Source organism: Dromiciops gliroides, chromosome 5, assembly GCF_019393635.1.
Source record: "Dromiciops gliroides isolate mDroGli1 chromosome 5, mDroGli1.pri, whole genome shotgun sequence".
NCBI lineage: Eukaryota > Metazoa > Chordata > Mammalia > Microbiotheria > Microbiotheriidae > Dromiciops > Dromiciops gliroides.
Genome location: NC_057865.1, coordinates 88235641 through 88249581, shown reverse-complemented (window position 1 = coordinate 88249581; position 13941 = coordinate 88235641). Strand labels below are relative to the sequence as shown.

Sequence of the window (13941 nt, the reverse complement as noted above, 5' to 3'; positions counted from 1 at the left end):
TTTTTAGAAATGAGGAAACTGAATACCAGACATGTTAACATAATAAGTAGCAGAGTGTGGAGCTCACTCAAGGTACTCTAACTCCCAACCCAGTGAACATTCCACTTCGTCATGTAAAACTATCCCATCCTAACTCTGCCACCAACCAGCTATGTGACCTTGAAAGGTTTCATTCCCCTGAGCCTCAGTTTTCTCCTGTGTAGGTTAGACTAGATGACCCGAAGGTCTCTTCCATCTTGAAAATTCTGAAATAAGTGAGTTCGGGGAAAGGCTTCTTTGTTATACAAGAGATCTTTTTGTTGGTGTGGCATTTATCACATGGGTAAAATTGTCCTGCAGTGAATACCAGCAAAGTCTTTGGTCTAAAGCCCCTCCCCATCTCCAAAGGAGAAGTGCTTTGCTAATTGGGTTGCATTCAGTGCAGTAAATAATCGAGGACAGCAAAGGCCTCCTCTAGTTCATGTTAACAATCGTTCACTGTGTTGAGTGCACGTATCACCTGAGATTTTACCTGTTGTGAGATTTGATCTATAGATCAGAGGAGGGGATGAGTCCTGGGATTTCATCAGTATAGGGAGTCCCTATAAGGAACTTGTGCTGATGCAGATCAATTGGTACCTTCTTGGCAAAGATTTCAGAGAGTTACCTGGGGAACTGAGAAGTGGAGTGAAAAGGCTTAAGTGAAAAGGTTGTATTTCCATCCTGGGTCCTTCTGACCCAGAGGCTGGCTCTCTAGCTATTTCTCCACTATACCATGTATGCTCACTGAAGGAGGCAGATACAACAGCAGCCTGGGGTCAGGAGACCTAACACCTGGCACTCTCTCTCTGGCAGGCCTTGAGAAAAACATTCTTCCATTTGGTGCCTATGATGTTTTCATCATCAGTGCTGCCATCAGCCCTTTTATCAAGGATTTCTCAATGTTTGGCATTGTGGTAGAGACTTGGAACAAAGCCTGGTACAGAAATGCAAAGAGAGAGACCGGGAGAACCTCAGAGAGACCCAGAAGCAGTCTCTGAGGCACCATCTGGAGCTTTCCATTCTTTCTTCCAACCAGTCAGACCCAATGGTGCCCTAATGATCCTGCCTTGAGGATTTTTAGAGCACCATTTCATATTTTCTAAAAGCTTTGGCCACCATTGTCTCAACTGACAATCCACAACCCTGTAAGGATAATTAATTAGGTATTATTATTACTATTATTATTATTATTACTTTAAAACTGAAGCCTGGGGAGTCCAAGGGACTAGTCCAAGTTCACAAAGGGATTTAGCACCAAAATTAGAACTTTGGTGTCCTGATGGATGTTCCACTAAAGATGAGAGTTTGCCACATTTCCAAAGAGGGTGAACCAAAACTCCTATCCCTATAAACTTTTTAAAATGCCCTTGAACCAGAAATACATACTCAGGAACTCTGAAATGGCAAAAAAAAAAAAAAAAAAGAATACCCAAGAACCCTTGGTCTGACACAGACAAGCTCAAGGCTGGCCCGAGGGTCAAAGAGCTGTGTGCCTGTCCCAGAATGACAATACATAAGCAAAGGGCAAAAACTGGCTCTGGCATTAAACCAGTCTTCTGCATAGTTCCAGACCTGCGCATGTTTTCACTTCCTATCATACTTATAAAGATGAAAGGAGTCCCTTATTAACTGGCTGGCTCTCAGCAAGTCAACCTCACCATGATTCATTTTCCTGGTCTGTAAGGGGAAAGACTTGGAAAGGGGAAAGATTTATTCTAAAGTCCTCTCCAGGACTACCCATCAGGGAGTCAGCAAGCTGCTCAGGCTGACCAAAGTATTGAGAAGAGCATCCTTTGTGATAGTCAACCAGAAATGAAATGTGACCACTGTAGGCCAATAGAGGATGAAGTAGAGTATTGAGTCTGCAGTGGGAAGGACCTGAGTTCAAATGGGGGGACCTCAGATACTTACTAGCAGTGTGACCCTGGGCAAGTTCCTTCACTTCTCTCAGCCTCAGTTTCTTCATCTTCAAAATAGGGATAATAATATCCTCCTAAGATCCTCCTAGGGTCATTGTCAACTCAAATGAGATGTTTATAAAAAGTGCTTAGCTAGTGCCTGGCACACAGCAGGTACTTAATAAATGTTTTTTCCTTCTTTCCCTGCCCTCCCTTCCCCCATCATTGATTGGGAAATGGCTGAAAAAAATGACACATGAGCAAGATTATCGTAAAATTAGAAATATGTAGCATTCACAGAAACAAGGGAAGATTTCTATAAACTGATGCAAAATGAAAAAACCAAGAGAAATATATGGTACATATGCTTGTATATGTTTGTATGTGTGTATATATATCTATATACACACACATTATATACATATACATATGTGTGTGTAATTACTACTGTAAGGAAAATTAAAAGATTACTAAAAAGAAGTTTGGTTCTTAATATAGAAAAAATAGATGCTCCTGGAAAACAGATAATGAAATATACTTCCCTCCTTAGAGGAGAGAGGTAAGGGTTTAAGAGAAAAAGTTGTATGTGCTATAAAATGTCGTCCCTCTATCATGTGTTTTTGTTCAGTTGTTTTTATTTATGACAAAAGAAAGGCTCAATCTATTTGGGGAAGGGGTCCCCTTAACTCAACAATGAATGTGATATTAAAAAAGACAGAAGTAATGACATATGTCTTATTTAAAAGAGAGGGGAGGGGGCAGCTAGGTGGTGCAGTGGATAAAGCACTGGCCTTGGATTCAGGAGGACCTGAGTTTAAATCCAGCCTCAGACACTTGACACTTAACTAGCTGTGTGACCCTGGACAAGTCTCTTAACCCTCATTGCCCTGCAAAAAACAAAAACAAACAACAACAAAAAAACATTAAAAAAGATGGGAGAAACAGACAGACCTAGCAGTGAGGAACAACCTTGCATTTTGGTGCCTTAGCATCAGGAGGGGAAAGATGTTGGTGGTTCCACAAGCCAGGAATAGACCAAGAACACAGAGCCTGAGTTAGGAACAGAGAGGAATATGGGATCAAAGAGACGGGAGAAAGATAAATGCAAATAAACTCAGAGGGGGACAGAAAGGCAAAGATGCCAAAAGACTCAAAAAAAAAAAAAAAAAAAGGAGACAGAACCCAACAAAGAGACAGAGTATGGGCTAATCTTACTATGGGGCAACTAGGCAATGCAGTGAATAAGGTTGGATAGAGTGCTGGGCCTGGAGTCAAGACTCATCTTCCTAAGTTCAAATCTGGCCTCAGACAATTCCTAGCTGTGTGACCCTGGGCAAGTCTGTTTGCCTCATTTTCCTCATCCCTAAAATGGGCTGGAGAAGGAAATGGCAAACTCTCTAGTATCTTTGTCAAGAAAGACCCAAAAAAAGGGTCGCCAAGAGTTAGACACAACTGAACAACAAAATGGGGGAACCACTAGGTATACAAATAAAAGCAAGATAATCCCTACTTTCAAAGAACTAATGGGGCTGGGGAAGGCCTAAATGATCAGGAGGTAAAAAATGTACAGAGAACGAGTTGAGCTTGGCATGAAGACAGTATGACCAATAGATCCTTAAGGTATGGACTTCACTTTGTTCCAATGGATCCATTGGTCTTGCTTTGACAACTGTTTAAAGTTCTGTTTTGACTCCTCCTAGCAACACCAGCCATTGTTAATTACTATTTTTTCATAGGTTGCCCTTCATGGGAGTGTCCCCCAAACAGGTACTGTCATGTTGACAAATGTACGAATTTAGAGAAGGGATGATTTGTGTAGACGACCTGGTAGTCTGAGGGCCCTTTGGCTGGATCTCCTGCAGCATGCATAAACATGAGTGGGCCCATCCCTGTGGTGTTGGCATGAAGTAAAAATTAGCTTAGATTAATACTCACTGTACTTCATTAATGGCACTGTTCATCTTGCCCCTCTGCCTGCTGAGGGCTTTCTTTGCAGAGGCAGGTGAATTAAGTGGCCCATGTGATCTTTTTTTGCCACTATGGTCATCAGGGTATAAGAGAATAGCTGACATTCATATAGGCCTTTAAAGTTTGCAAAGCACCCTACAAATATTTCATTGATTCCCCACAACAACCCTGTGAGGTAGGTACTATTATTATCCCCATTTTACAGATGAGGAAATTGAAGCAGAGATCAAATGACTTGTCCAGGGTCACACAGCTAATAAGTGTCTGAAGTAGAATTTGAATCTTCCTAACTACCTAGCTGCCTCTAAGATCTAGACCAGGAAAGGACCATGGAAATCAAGTAGACATCTAGTTACAGATGAAGAAACAGAGGGAAAGTGACTTGCCCAAAGTTACAGAGCTTATTAATAAGCTAGCCAGCCTCTGAAACCAGGCTCTCTGACTCTAGTGTTCCACATGGCAAAGCTGTTGGAGTAGCTTGGGACCTATGAGAAACAGAACTCAAAATGGATCAAGTGGAGAAGCTCTCAAAATCCTTTTCCATGTCTTTTTTTTTGTCACTGTCCTGTTTTGAAAAGGTGAGACTGGCAATAGGAAAAGGCATGGGAGAATTCCCTGAGCCCTTCCTTCCCTCTCCCCACCCAGGACTGGCTGAACTACAACAAGAGTGAGTGATTGTGATTGTGATTGTGTGTGTGTGTGTGTGTGTGTTTTCCACAACTGAATTAAATTCATACAAGCAGCTGAAACTGCCTTCCCTGCTTGATAAGAGCCCTTGTGAATTGTTTTGATGTATTAAATTGCATATGTGGGATGGGATTGAAAGGTGAAAAGGGAAGAAAATGAGAAGGAAAAAAAGCCAAGCCCATAACAAAATTCACCCCTTCTGTAGGATTGCAGTTGACAAGAAGGCTGCGGTGGTCTGTGTCTTAAAGCAGCCCTTGTCAAATATTCAGATGCTCATAACACTCCCAAGTGGGGATGAACCAGATTAAAATATAACTGAGAAATAATTGACAAAATAAGTAAAAATACAATCAAACAGAAATAATGTTAATATGAGATTTTCTAAGTCAGTATGTTCCCACAGGTATCCTGCCTCAAGTTGAGTAGTCTCCATTTCTATTTGAGCTTGACATGAGTGTCTTTAAGAACTAGAGTCAGGAGGTTTCACCTTTCACACCAGAGAATCCAGCTGCTACAATGAGGGTGAAAGACCTATACGTTGGGGCCTGTAATGTATGATTCAAGGTCCTCACAGGCAGTTGATATTCTCTAGGGGAAATATCCTGTAAGTAGCACAGAAGCAGAGACTGAAAAGACCTTAAAAATAGTCCCTTCTAGCCTTTCCATTTGAGAGATGAGAAAAGTGAAAGAGGTACACAATCTAGCTGAAGATCACATAACAAGGTAAGGGCAAAGCCGGAACTAGAAACCACATGTCCTGATTCCTAGGACAGTATTCATTCTGCCATACTAAAGCCATAATGGAAAAAGTATGGACCATCTGCGTCAGAGGGAGGCGGAATGGACAAGCTAGAGTAGCTAGGTGGTGCAAGGAATAGAAGGCTGAACCTGGAGTCAAGAAGACTTGAGTTCAAATGCAGTCTAGGATACTTAACGACCTGTGTGACCCAGGACAAGTCACTTAACCTCTATTTATCTTGGTTTACTGTTTTAAAAATGGGGATAATAGCACCCACATCCCAGGGTTGTCGTGAAGATCAAATGAGACAATATTTATAAAATGCTTAGCACAATAAGCTTAATAAATGTTTGTTTCCTTCCTTTCAACTACTTGGTACAATTGGAGGTATATGGGAAAGTCTCCTTTCCAGGGTGAGATTTTACATGTAAATGCCATCCCAGAGACAGGGAACCCCGCCCCCAACTTAAACTCATTCATACAAAAATATACACTGTTGACATCAGCTCCTATGTTAAGTAGAAATTTAGATCCTCTTGGGAAACAATTAAATATAAAATATATGTGGAGCAATTTGGGCATGGAGGTGGGGTAGAGAGGGGCAGACATTATCTATAGAAAAGGCCACTTGTAGGAAGTAACATTTGAGCTAGAAAGAACACTTCAGGCATGAGGAACAGCCTCAGTCAGGAGATGGAATATCCTATATAAAGAACAGAAAGTAGGCAAGTTAGGCTAGACCATATAGTACTACGGTGGGCTGCCATTTTTTTTACAGTTGAGGAAACTGAGACAAATAGACATTAAGTGACTTGTCCAGGGCCATACAGCTAGTAAGCATCCAAGACTGCATTTGAACTCAGGTTTTCCTGACTCCAGGTTCAGTGTACTGTTCTTTGCACCTGGAAATGTAAGTTGGAATCCGTTTGTGAAAGGCTTCAAATGTTCTGTCCTTGAAGACATCGAGAGTCATAAGAAGTTTTTAACCAGAAGAGGAATGTGGTAAAATCTGAGTACCAGCTTAGGCAGCTACATGAAAGAAAAGTTGATAAGGATTGATTAGATAGATAGACGCAGGGTAAACCTAAGACAAAAGTTGGAGGAGCTATTGATGTAGAATATACCAACAGTTGCCTAACTGAATTCTTCACCGTTCAGTCCATTGTGTGAATATGATATAGACATGAGCACCATTTTCTCCACTGGTTTCACAAACTCCTAAGTGACAGTAAGGACCTGTGGGTGACCTCAGCAAGCTATATATCAGCTTCATAGATGAAAATTGTTCCTTTCTGAAACCTCCCTATTATAATGGGAAGTTTAACCTTCTGAGGACTTCATGCAGGCAGGAATAATTCCCTTGGCATGCTCGTGTGGTGATGGTGTTGCATTTTGAGAGAATGCCTGTCAGAGGATGATTTAATGGCTCCTACATTGCCTGTGATGAATGATACACTCTTTAAAGCATTCCTGAAGCTTGGTCATTTCAGACCGATTTGAGAAATGGAGGAGTTGCTTGACTTTGCTGTATTCTGGCTTGATTTTTTTTTTCCTTCCAAGTTTAAGTGTGAGCAAGTAGCCACCAACCAGAAAGAGAAAGTGGGATAGTTTGAGCAACATTTCCATTAGAGATATAAGAAAGTACAATAGCTGATATATTAGTCCAATTGCAGAAATAGACATTGGAAGGTTTAGGGTGGTGAGTTTTAGGAACATATATAACATTGGCCAGTGTCAAAAGGTAATGGAATTATTTCTGGTCTTCCTGAAAAGAAGTGGAGCATCTGGTCCAAGACAATTCCAAAGGACTTATGATGGAAAATACTCTCCACATCCAGAAAAAAAGAACTGTGGGATCTGAATACAAATTAAACCATACAATTGCTACTTTGGGGGTTTTCTTTTCTTTTTCGATGTTTTTCCCTTTGTTCTGATTCTTCTTTCACAACATAACTACTGTGGAAATATTTTAATGTGATTATAGATATATAAACTATATCAGATTGCTTTCTGGCTTGGGGAGGAGGAGGGAAGGGAGAGAGAGAGAAATTTGGAACTTAAAATCATATAAAATGTTGAAAACTATCTTTACATGTAATTGGAACAAAATAAAATATTAAGATTGGGGAAAAAAGAAGTGGAAAATTCAACTTTTTTTGGTCCCTTTTTAGGGTAAGAGTTGAAGCAGACTAGGATAAAGCAAATTGCCTCACAGTCACCTCAAGCCTTACTCTTAAAGCTCTAAAATGAGCAAAAAGGAACAAATGGATCGGTAAAACCAATGAGGTATCAAATGACATTCTAGGATACCTTTCAGTTAAATTGAAGAATTTAAATGAATTTTTCCTGGGAAAGAATGGACATTCCAGTCTTCTTCCTCTCCAGGTTTATGATGGTCATTACCCTTAGTAAGTGCAGTGGACAGGAAAAGCACAATTAGCTTTTCTGACAGTCATGGGACTAAGTAAACATGGGGGGCAATGTGGTTTGGTAGGAAGATCACTTGATTGGGAATCAGAAGACCTGGGTTTAAATGTTTAATCTGTTCCTTGCTATCCATATGACTCGAACAAGTTCTTTAACATTTCGGGACCTCAGTTTCTACGTCTCTAAAATGAAATGATTTCTCAGGTACATTATAGCCTTAAATCCATGATCCTCTAAGTACAAAATGTGCTTCCTATAGGAAGCAGTTTCAGTGGGTTTTCTACCCATTTCCTCTCTCTTTCAGAAATCTTTGAGCTGGAAGTAAATGCCCACGTACAGAAGACTATTAGTGACCGGCAGATGCCTAAAATTGAATACAAAAGTATTGAGATTGAAGATTACAGTAAGTACTGGTTTTTCTTCTTTTTTTCTCATTTTTCATTACTATTCCTGCTCTGAAATGACTCAGCTGTCAGTAGAAGATTGCTTTGTCTAATGACTTATGTGAAAGAATACCATATTATCCCAATAATGATAGTCTCTGCTCTCCAAACAGCTGGAAATGAGTTGTTTGGGGGAAAAAATGTTCTGAAATGATAGCCAGCCAGGGAGAGATTTGGGGAGGCACAGAAAAAGAATTGTGCTGACTGTATCCATTGACAAGTATTTATTGAGCACCCAATACCTGTCCAGAATGATGCTAGGCACTACAAGCAATAAAGGAGAAGCATAAAGCCCCTCTCTTCCATAATTTTACTATCTCATTGAGGGAAGATTAATACTCTTTCCTCCCTGTGACATTTATACATTGTTCCAATCTCTGGCTGCTTTTTCAATAGCTCCTTTGGCTCTTCTCACCCTCCGTACTTGGATAGACCCCAAAATTCTGTCCTTGGCTTTTGCTCATCTCTATCCAAACTTTATACTTTTAGGATATATATATATATATATATATATATATATATATATACATATATATATATATATAGTTCCCCCCCCCCCGCCCCGGGCAGTGAGGGTTAAGGACCAGTGCTTTATCCACTGAGCCATCTGGCTGCCCCCTTTAAGTTATACTCATATAGCTTCAACTATTACTCCTGAGAAGACACCTCTCAAATCTCTTACCCTACACTCGACCTCTCTTGGACTCTAGTTCAGTATCTTTAATTGTCTACTGGGCATTTCTACTTAGTTATCCCCCCATCATATGAACTTCAACACATAGAAGACTGATCTCTGTGCCTTTCCTCAAACTCCAGTCACCTCTCTGAATTTCCCTATTTCTGTGAATGGATCATAGATTTAGAACCAGACAGGAGCTTAGAGGTCATCTAGTTCAACCTACACATACATACACACACACACACACACACACACACACACACACACACACACGACAGATGAAAAAGCCCAGGGAGTGCCATCCCAGTAAACAAATTCAATTCAACATTTATTAAGCATCTACTAACTGCAAGGTGTTATAGTAGATGCAGATCATACAAAGGCAAAAACAATATATCCACTGTTAACCACAACTGGATGCTGCCAATATCTATAATGAGAACTCCAGTCTCTTTCCCATACTAAGGCTATGAACGACAGGTAAAAAGAAGGAAAAATATAGGCTTTCTAAGATGGTATCTGGCTGGTCCATCATACTAATGTGGTTGATCTATGTTTTGAAGCAAGAAAACCAAGTGAAACCTCTTTGTGGCATGACAATGCAATTCCAGGGATCTATTTTTCAATTTGATTCAGTGCATACTGGGCTCCCCATAGACCAGGTTAAATCTTAGGGGTAGACTTAAAAGGTCAATCTCTTTGGCTCATATAGCCCTCACCAAAACTTTGCTCTGAGACAATTATCAAGTACAGCTAATATCAGGATCTTCATAAATGTAGGGAAGTAGGTCCCCAGATCCATACAACACTCAGTGAAACAAATGTATTTATAGTACATGGGACAGATTTTGCCATCCAACAGAAAATGGACCCTCTTAAATAATCATAACCCCCTTTGTTTAAGATCCACTTTTTGAAAAAAATCCTAATGTCCCTTAACTCAGCACCACCCTTTGTTTCTTTTTCTTTTTTTTTTTTTTTGGTGAGGCAATTGGGGTTAAGTGACTTGCCCAGGGTCACACAGTCAGTAAGTATTAAGTGTCTGAGGTCAGATTTGAACTCAGCTACTCCTGACTCCAGAGCTGGTGCTCTATCCACTGTGGCACCTAGCTGCCTCACCACCCTTTGTTTCATACCTTCCCCAAAAGAGAACCAAACTTGAGGTCACCAGCACAACAACCCCCTGACAGTACAGTGAGTCACTTTTTCCCAGAGGGAACGATGTACTTTCCCCACATACCAGACATAAGATGTGACTTGGAATCCCCTCAGAAGGGAAACAGACTTGGAGTGGCTCCAAAGACAACATGTTGGCATTCTGGTGAGGCCCTCTGAGAGCTTGGACTACGCTAGGATGGTGAACACGCTTGTGGCTCCTGATCAGTCTTTTCATATTGGACCTGCACTGTTCATATGGACTCTGATCATAATTGTTATAGCAGAACTTATGTCTGTCACTAATGGTTCTTGGAGGAGAGGGAACCCCACATCTACCAGCTGTATTCTCAGGACCTCTCTGGAAGAGAGGCAAAAGGGAACAAGATGAAAAGCACAATTCTCAATCAAGATTCCCTGTTTTAGGCCAGAATAAAGGGAGCTCCTCCCAGCAGAGCTGGAGACAATTAATTCATCTTGAGGGCAGCCCCCCATCAGTGAAATTTATTTTTCAGGAGGCACTACAGGGGGCTTCAAGCCAACCAACTCACCTTGGAGACAGCCCCAGTCACTGAGACTTAACCAGATGTCTTTAATCTTCCCTACAAGGTGCCAGTGGGCATGTCCGTATCCTCCAAAGGGAGATCTTTACAAGCCAAACAAAGGCTCACCTCCTTGTAATCTCATCAAGTTGATTGGGGAACTCTCTGATCAACCTCTAACACTAAAAATGTTTTATTTAGTGCTGCAAGGCCCTGTGCCAGGAACCAATAATACAAAGACAGAAAACAAAACTGAGGGGCATTCCCCTGTGTGTTAGCATTTATGTTCCCCAGTATTGTATGTGTCCATGGAGCAAATATTGTATTGGGCTGGATGGTAAACTCCTTGAGGTCCTTCGCATAGAGCATCAAAGGGCTATGCAGTAATGGTGCTGTATTAAAGAATAAGTGACAGATAAATCCTTGACAGTCCCTTTTGAGCCCTCCCTTACTCTTTTGTGTGTAGTTGCATCAGAGGTCAGGAGACCCTGAGAGTTAAGGGTCAGTGGTCAGAGCCAATACCATCATATCATATGGTCTGTCCCCTCTGAAGCTTCATGCTGAAGATCCTGGCTATCTGTGGGTATCCCACCATTGCACGTGAGATATAGTTAGTCCTATAATGGTAAGACACTCTTTGATAACAGACAAAAATGAATTCTGCAACGGAGAGTCATTGTGAGTTAAGAAGAGATGGTAGTAACATAAATATTTATAAAGGGCCTGAGGGAGAGCTTAAAGGATCACTAAGCTGGGCATCCTTTGGCTTGAGATCTAGCTGCCTTCGTTTATTTGACAGTTTAGTGGAATCGTTGCATCACATACCAGGAGAGGGATTGTATTCAGAACCAGGAAGACACTATTGGATTGGCAGGAGAACCCCAAGCGCATGCAAGCTAAGCAATCCTTTGGTGGTGGTGAGGGGTGAGGGGGTAGAGGTGGGGGGAAAGAATAAGCCTTGACCTCGAAGTTCCCATCATTCCTATTAAAATTTTTTTTAAAAATCAAATTTCATGGTCCCTAGGTTATGGACATCTGCACTACAGCATCTCTTCTGCTACTTTTCATTCATCTTAACCCAAATTGTTCTTCACCATCTCCCCTCCAGTTCCATATATAGTTTCAATACTACTCTACTCTTTTTTTGGTTTTGTTTTTTGTTGTTGTTTGAGAGGCAATGGGGGTTAAGCAACTTGCCCAGGGTCACACACAGCTAGTAAGTGTCAAGTGTCTGAGGCCAGCTTTGAATTCAGGTCCTCCTGAATCCAGGGCCGGTGCTTTATCCACTGTACCACCTAGCTGCCCCCTACTCAACTCTTTTTTATCATTATTTTCTTTTTTCTTTTAATTAAAAAAAATTTGGTGAAGCAATTGGGGTTAAATGACTTACCCAGGGTCACACAGGTAGCAAGTGTCAAGTGTCTGAGGCCAGCCTTGAACTCGGGTCCTCCTGAATCCAGGGCCGGTGCTTTATCCACTGCGCCACCTAGCTGTCCCTCATTATTTTCTTTTTAACTGGCCAGACAAAGAAAACCCGGGTTCAAGTCCTGCCTCTGATTAACACTGGCTTTGTGGCACCAGATAATTCATTTAACCTCCCACCACTCTAGGCAGTGCTTGAAGAAGACCAAGTTACAGAGAAGGTATTGACCTGCCTTGGTAGAGGGAGTTGCTTCATCTGGGAGTTCCCTCTACCAGTGAGATCTCAGGTCCAAGCCTTATTCCGTACCCTTCCATATTTCAGCCATGAATCCCATGCCAGCTGTTACTTCACTCCTTGTATTAAGATCTTTAGGTAATCATGTTGATGACCCATACTTTGTGTGTCTGTCTATAGACATCTAAGACCTTGAAATTTACCTCTGATTCTCATCTTGGATATCGTCTCCTATGAATTCTTGGTCCTTCTTTCTAATAAGGTCTATATCCTGAGTCCTATATATACATAAAATAGGTATACACATATGTATACATGTATACACATACATGTGTATATGTATATCATGTGTTGTACAATGCATACGTATGTATGCATGTGTGTGACCTATATGTATATACATATGTGTTTACACAGAGATTTGCATGTGTGTGTATGTGGGACATATGGGGTATTCAGGGAAGACTAACACCTCTGGTGTGAGGGCTTGCCAAGCACTTTTCAGGGCTGCTCATCTACCTTTGGTGTTCACTTGTCACCCAACTCTCTCCTGTGGCTCCAAGAAGTTGTAACAGCAGCCATGCCCCAGTAAAACCATCTCAGCAGATGGATTAAAGCAAATCGAAAGTAATTGACAGGCTTCAAACCCATTGGTGAGTTAGGGGGATGCCTACCCCAAGCATATGAAGACTTTTCCCAACAGAATGGGCAGATGAGAAAATTTTTTTCCAACTACCATGAAGGCAGCTAAAGCAGGTCAGTGGTCAGAAGCAATTCCAGCATATCATATAGTCTGTCCCCTCGGAAGCCTCCTGCCATGAACCACTTAGGTCTTGGTTAGACCAGCAAAGGCACCAAGGTCATCCACCACATCCCAGTCCATGGCCAATCATCCTAACTTCTGTCTCGACACTGGATTTCGATGATCCTTGGGAGAGTGAGGTTGATGACTTTGGGCAAAACTGGCTCACTTAAATCCAATTCATGTGCAAGTCAAGACATCATCCCATGATGTCATTAGTCCTCTACAAAAAGGAAGGATTAACAATATGTGTATATGCATGTGCACGTGTGTCTATACATACATGTACATGAGACATGCCTTGCATTAAACGCTTTCCTTTTTTATCTACTCATCCTTTAAGATCTACCTAATGTCCCTCCCTTCTCCATATTATTTTTCCCAACCCAAAATGATCCCTCACTCCTTTGAACTTGCATTGCATTTGTGATAGCTACCAATTATCTGGTACTCAACATATGCTCCATTGTGTTGTCTTGTATATTCTTGTGCGTCCTTTATCCTAAAATAGTGTATAAGTCCTTTAAATATTGCCCTTCTTTCTATGCCATTCAGTCAATATGCATTTATTGAGTGCCTCCTATGTGCCAGGTATTGTGCTAAGGCTGAAGATACAAAGAAAGGCAAAAATCAGTCGCTGCTTTGAAGAGCTCTCAATGCAATGGGAAGAGATAACATGCAAACAAGCCATTTACAAACAAGCTACATACAGGACAAGTAGGAAATAATCAACGAAGGGAAGGCAGATTTTAGCAAAGTGCTTTGCATATAACCAATGCTCAGCAAATATTTTGATGATGATGTGATAAAGACTTGCAAAAATGGAATTCCACTACCTAATATATGTAGACTCTTGATATGTTAGTATTTTCCTAACAAGCTGGAAAACAAATAGGATTTTCATGTTTCTCTTCAGTTACTCA

The 13941-nt window shown here is 41.1% G+C and overlaps 1 protein-coding gene across 7 annotated transcripts in view; it reads left to right on the top strand.

Moving 5' to 3' along the window:
- The window catches only part of DPP6 (dipeptidyl peptidase like 6), a 1357728-nt gene that overhangs the window by 1309824 nt on the left and 33963 nt on the right, over positions 1-13941 (top strand). For all 7 annotated transcript variants that reach the window (XR_006353239.1, XM_043966312.1, XM_043966314.1 and 4 more), the window contains one exon: positions 8045-8143. Coding sequence is in view for 6 of the 7 variants with exons in the window: in XM_043966312.1 (XP_043822247.1) it covers positions 8045-8143 (99 nt within the window). In the remaining variant the exon portion in view is untranslated. The remainder of the gene's footprint in view (positions 1-8044; positions 8144-13941) is intronic.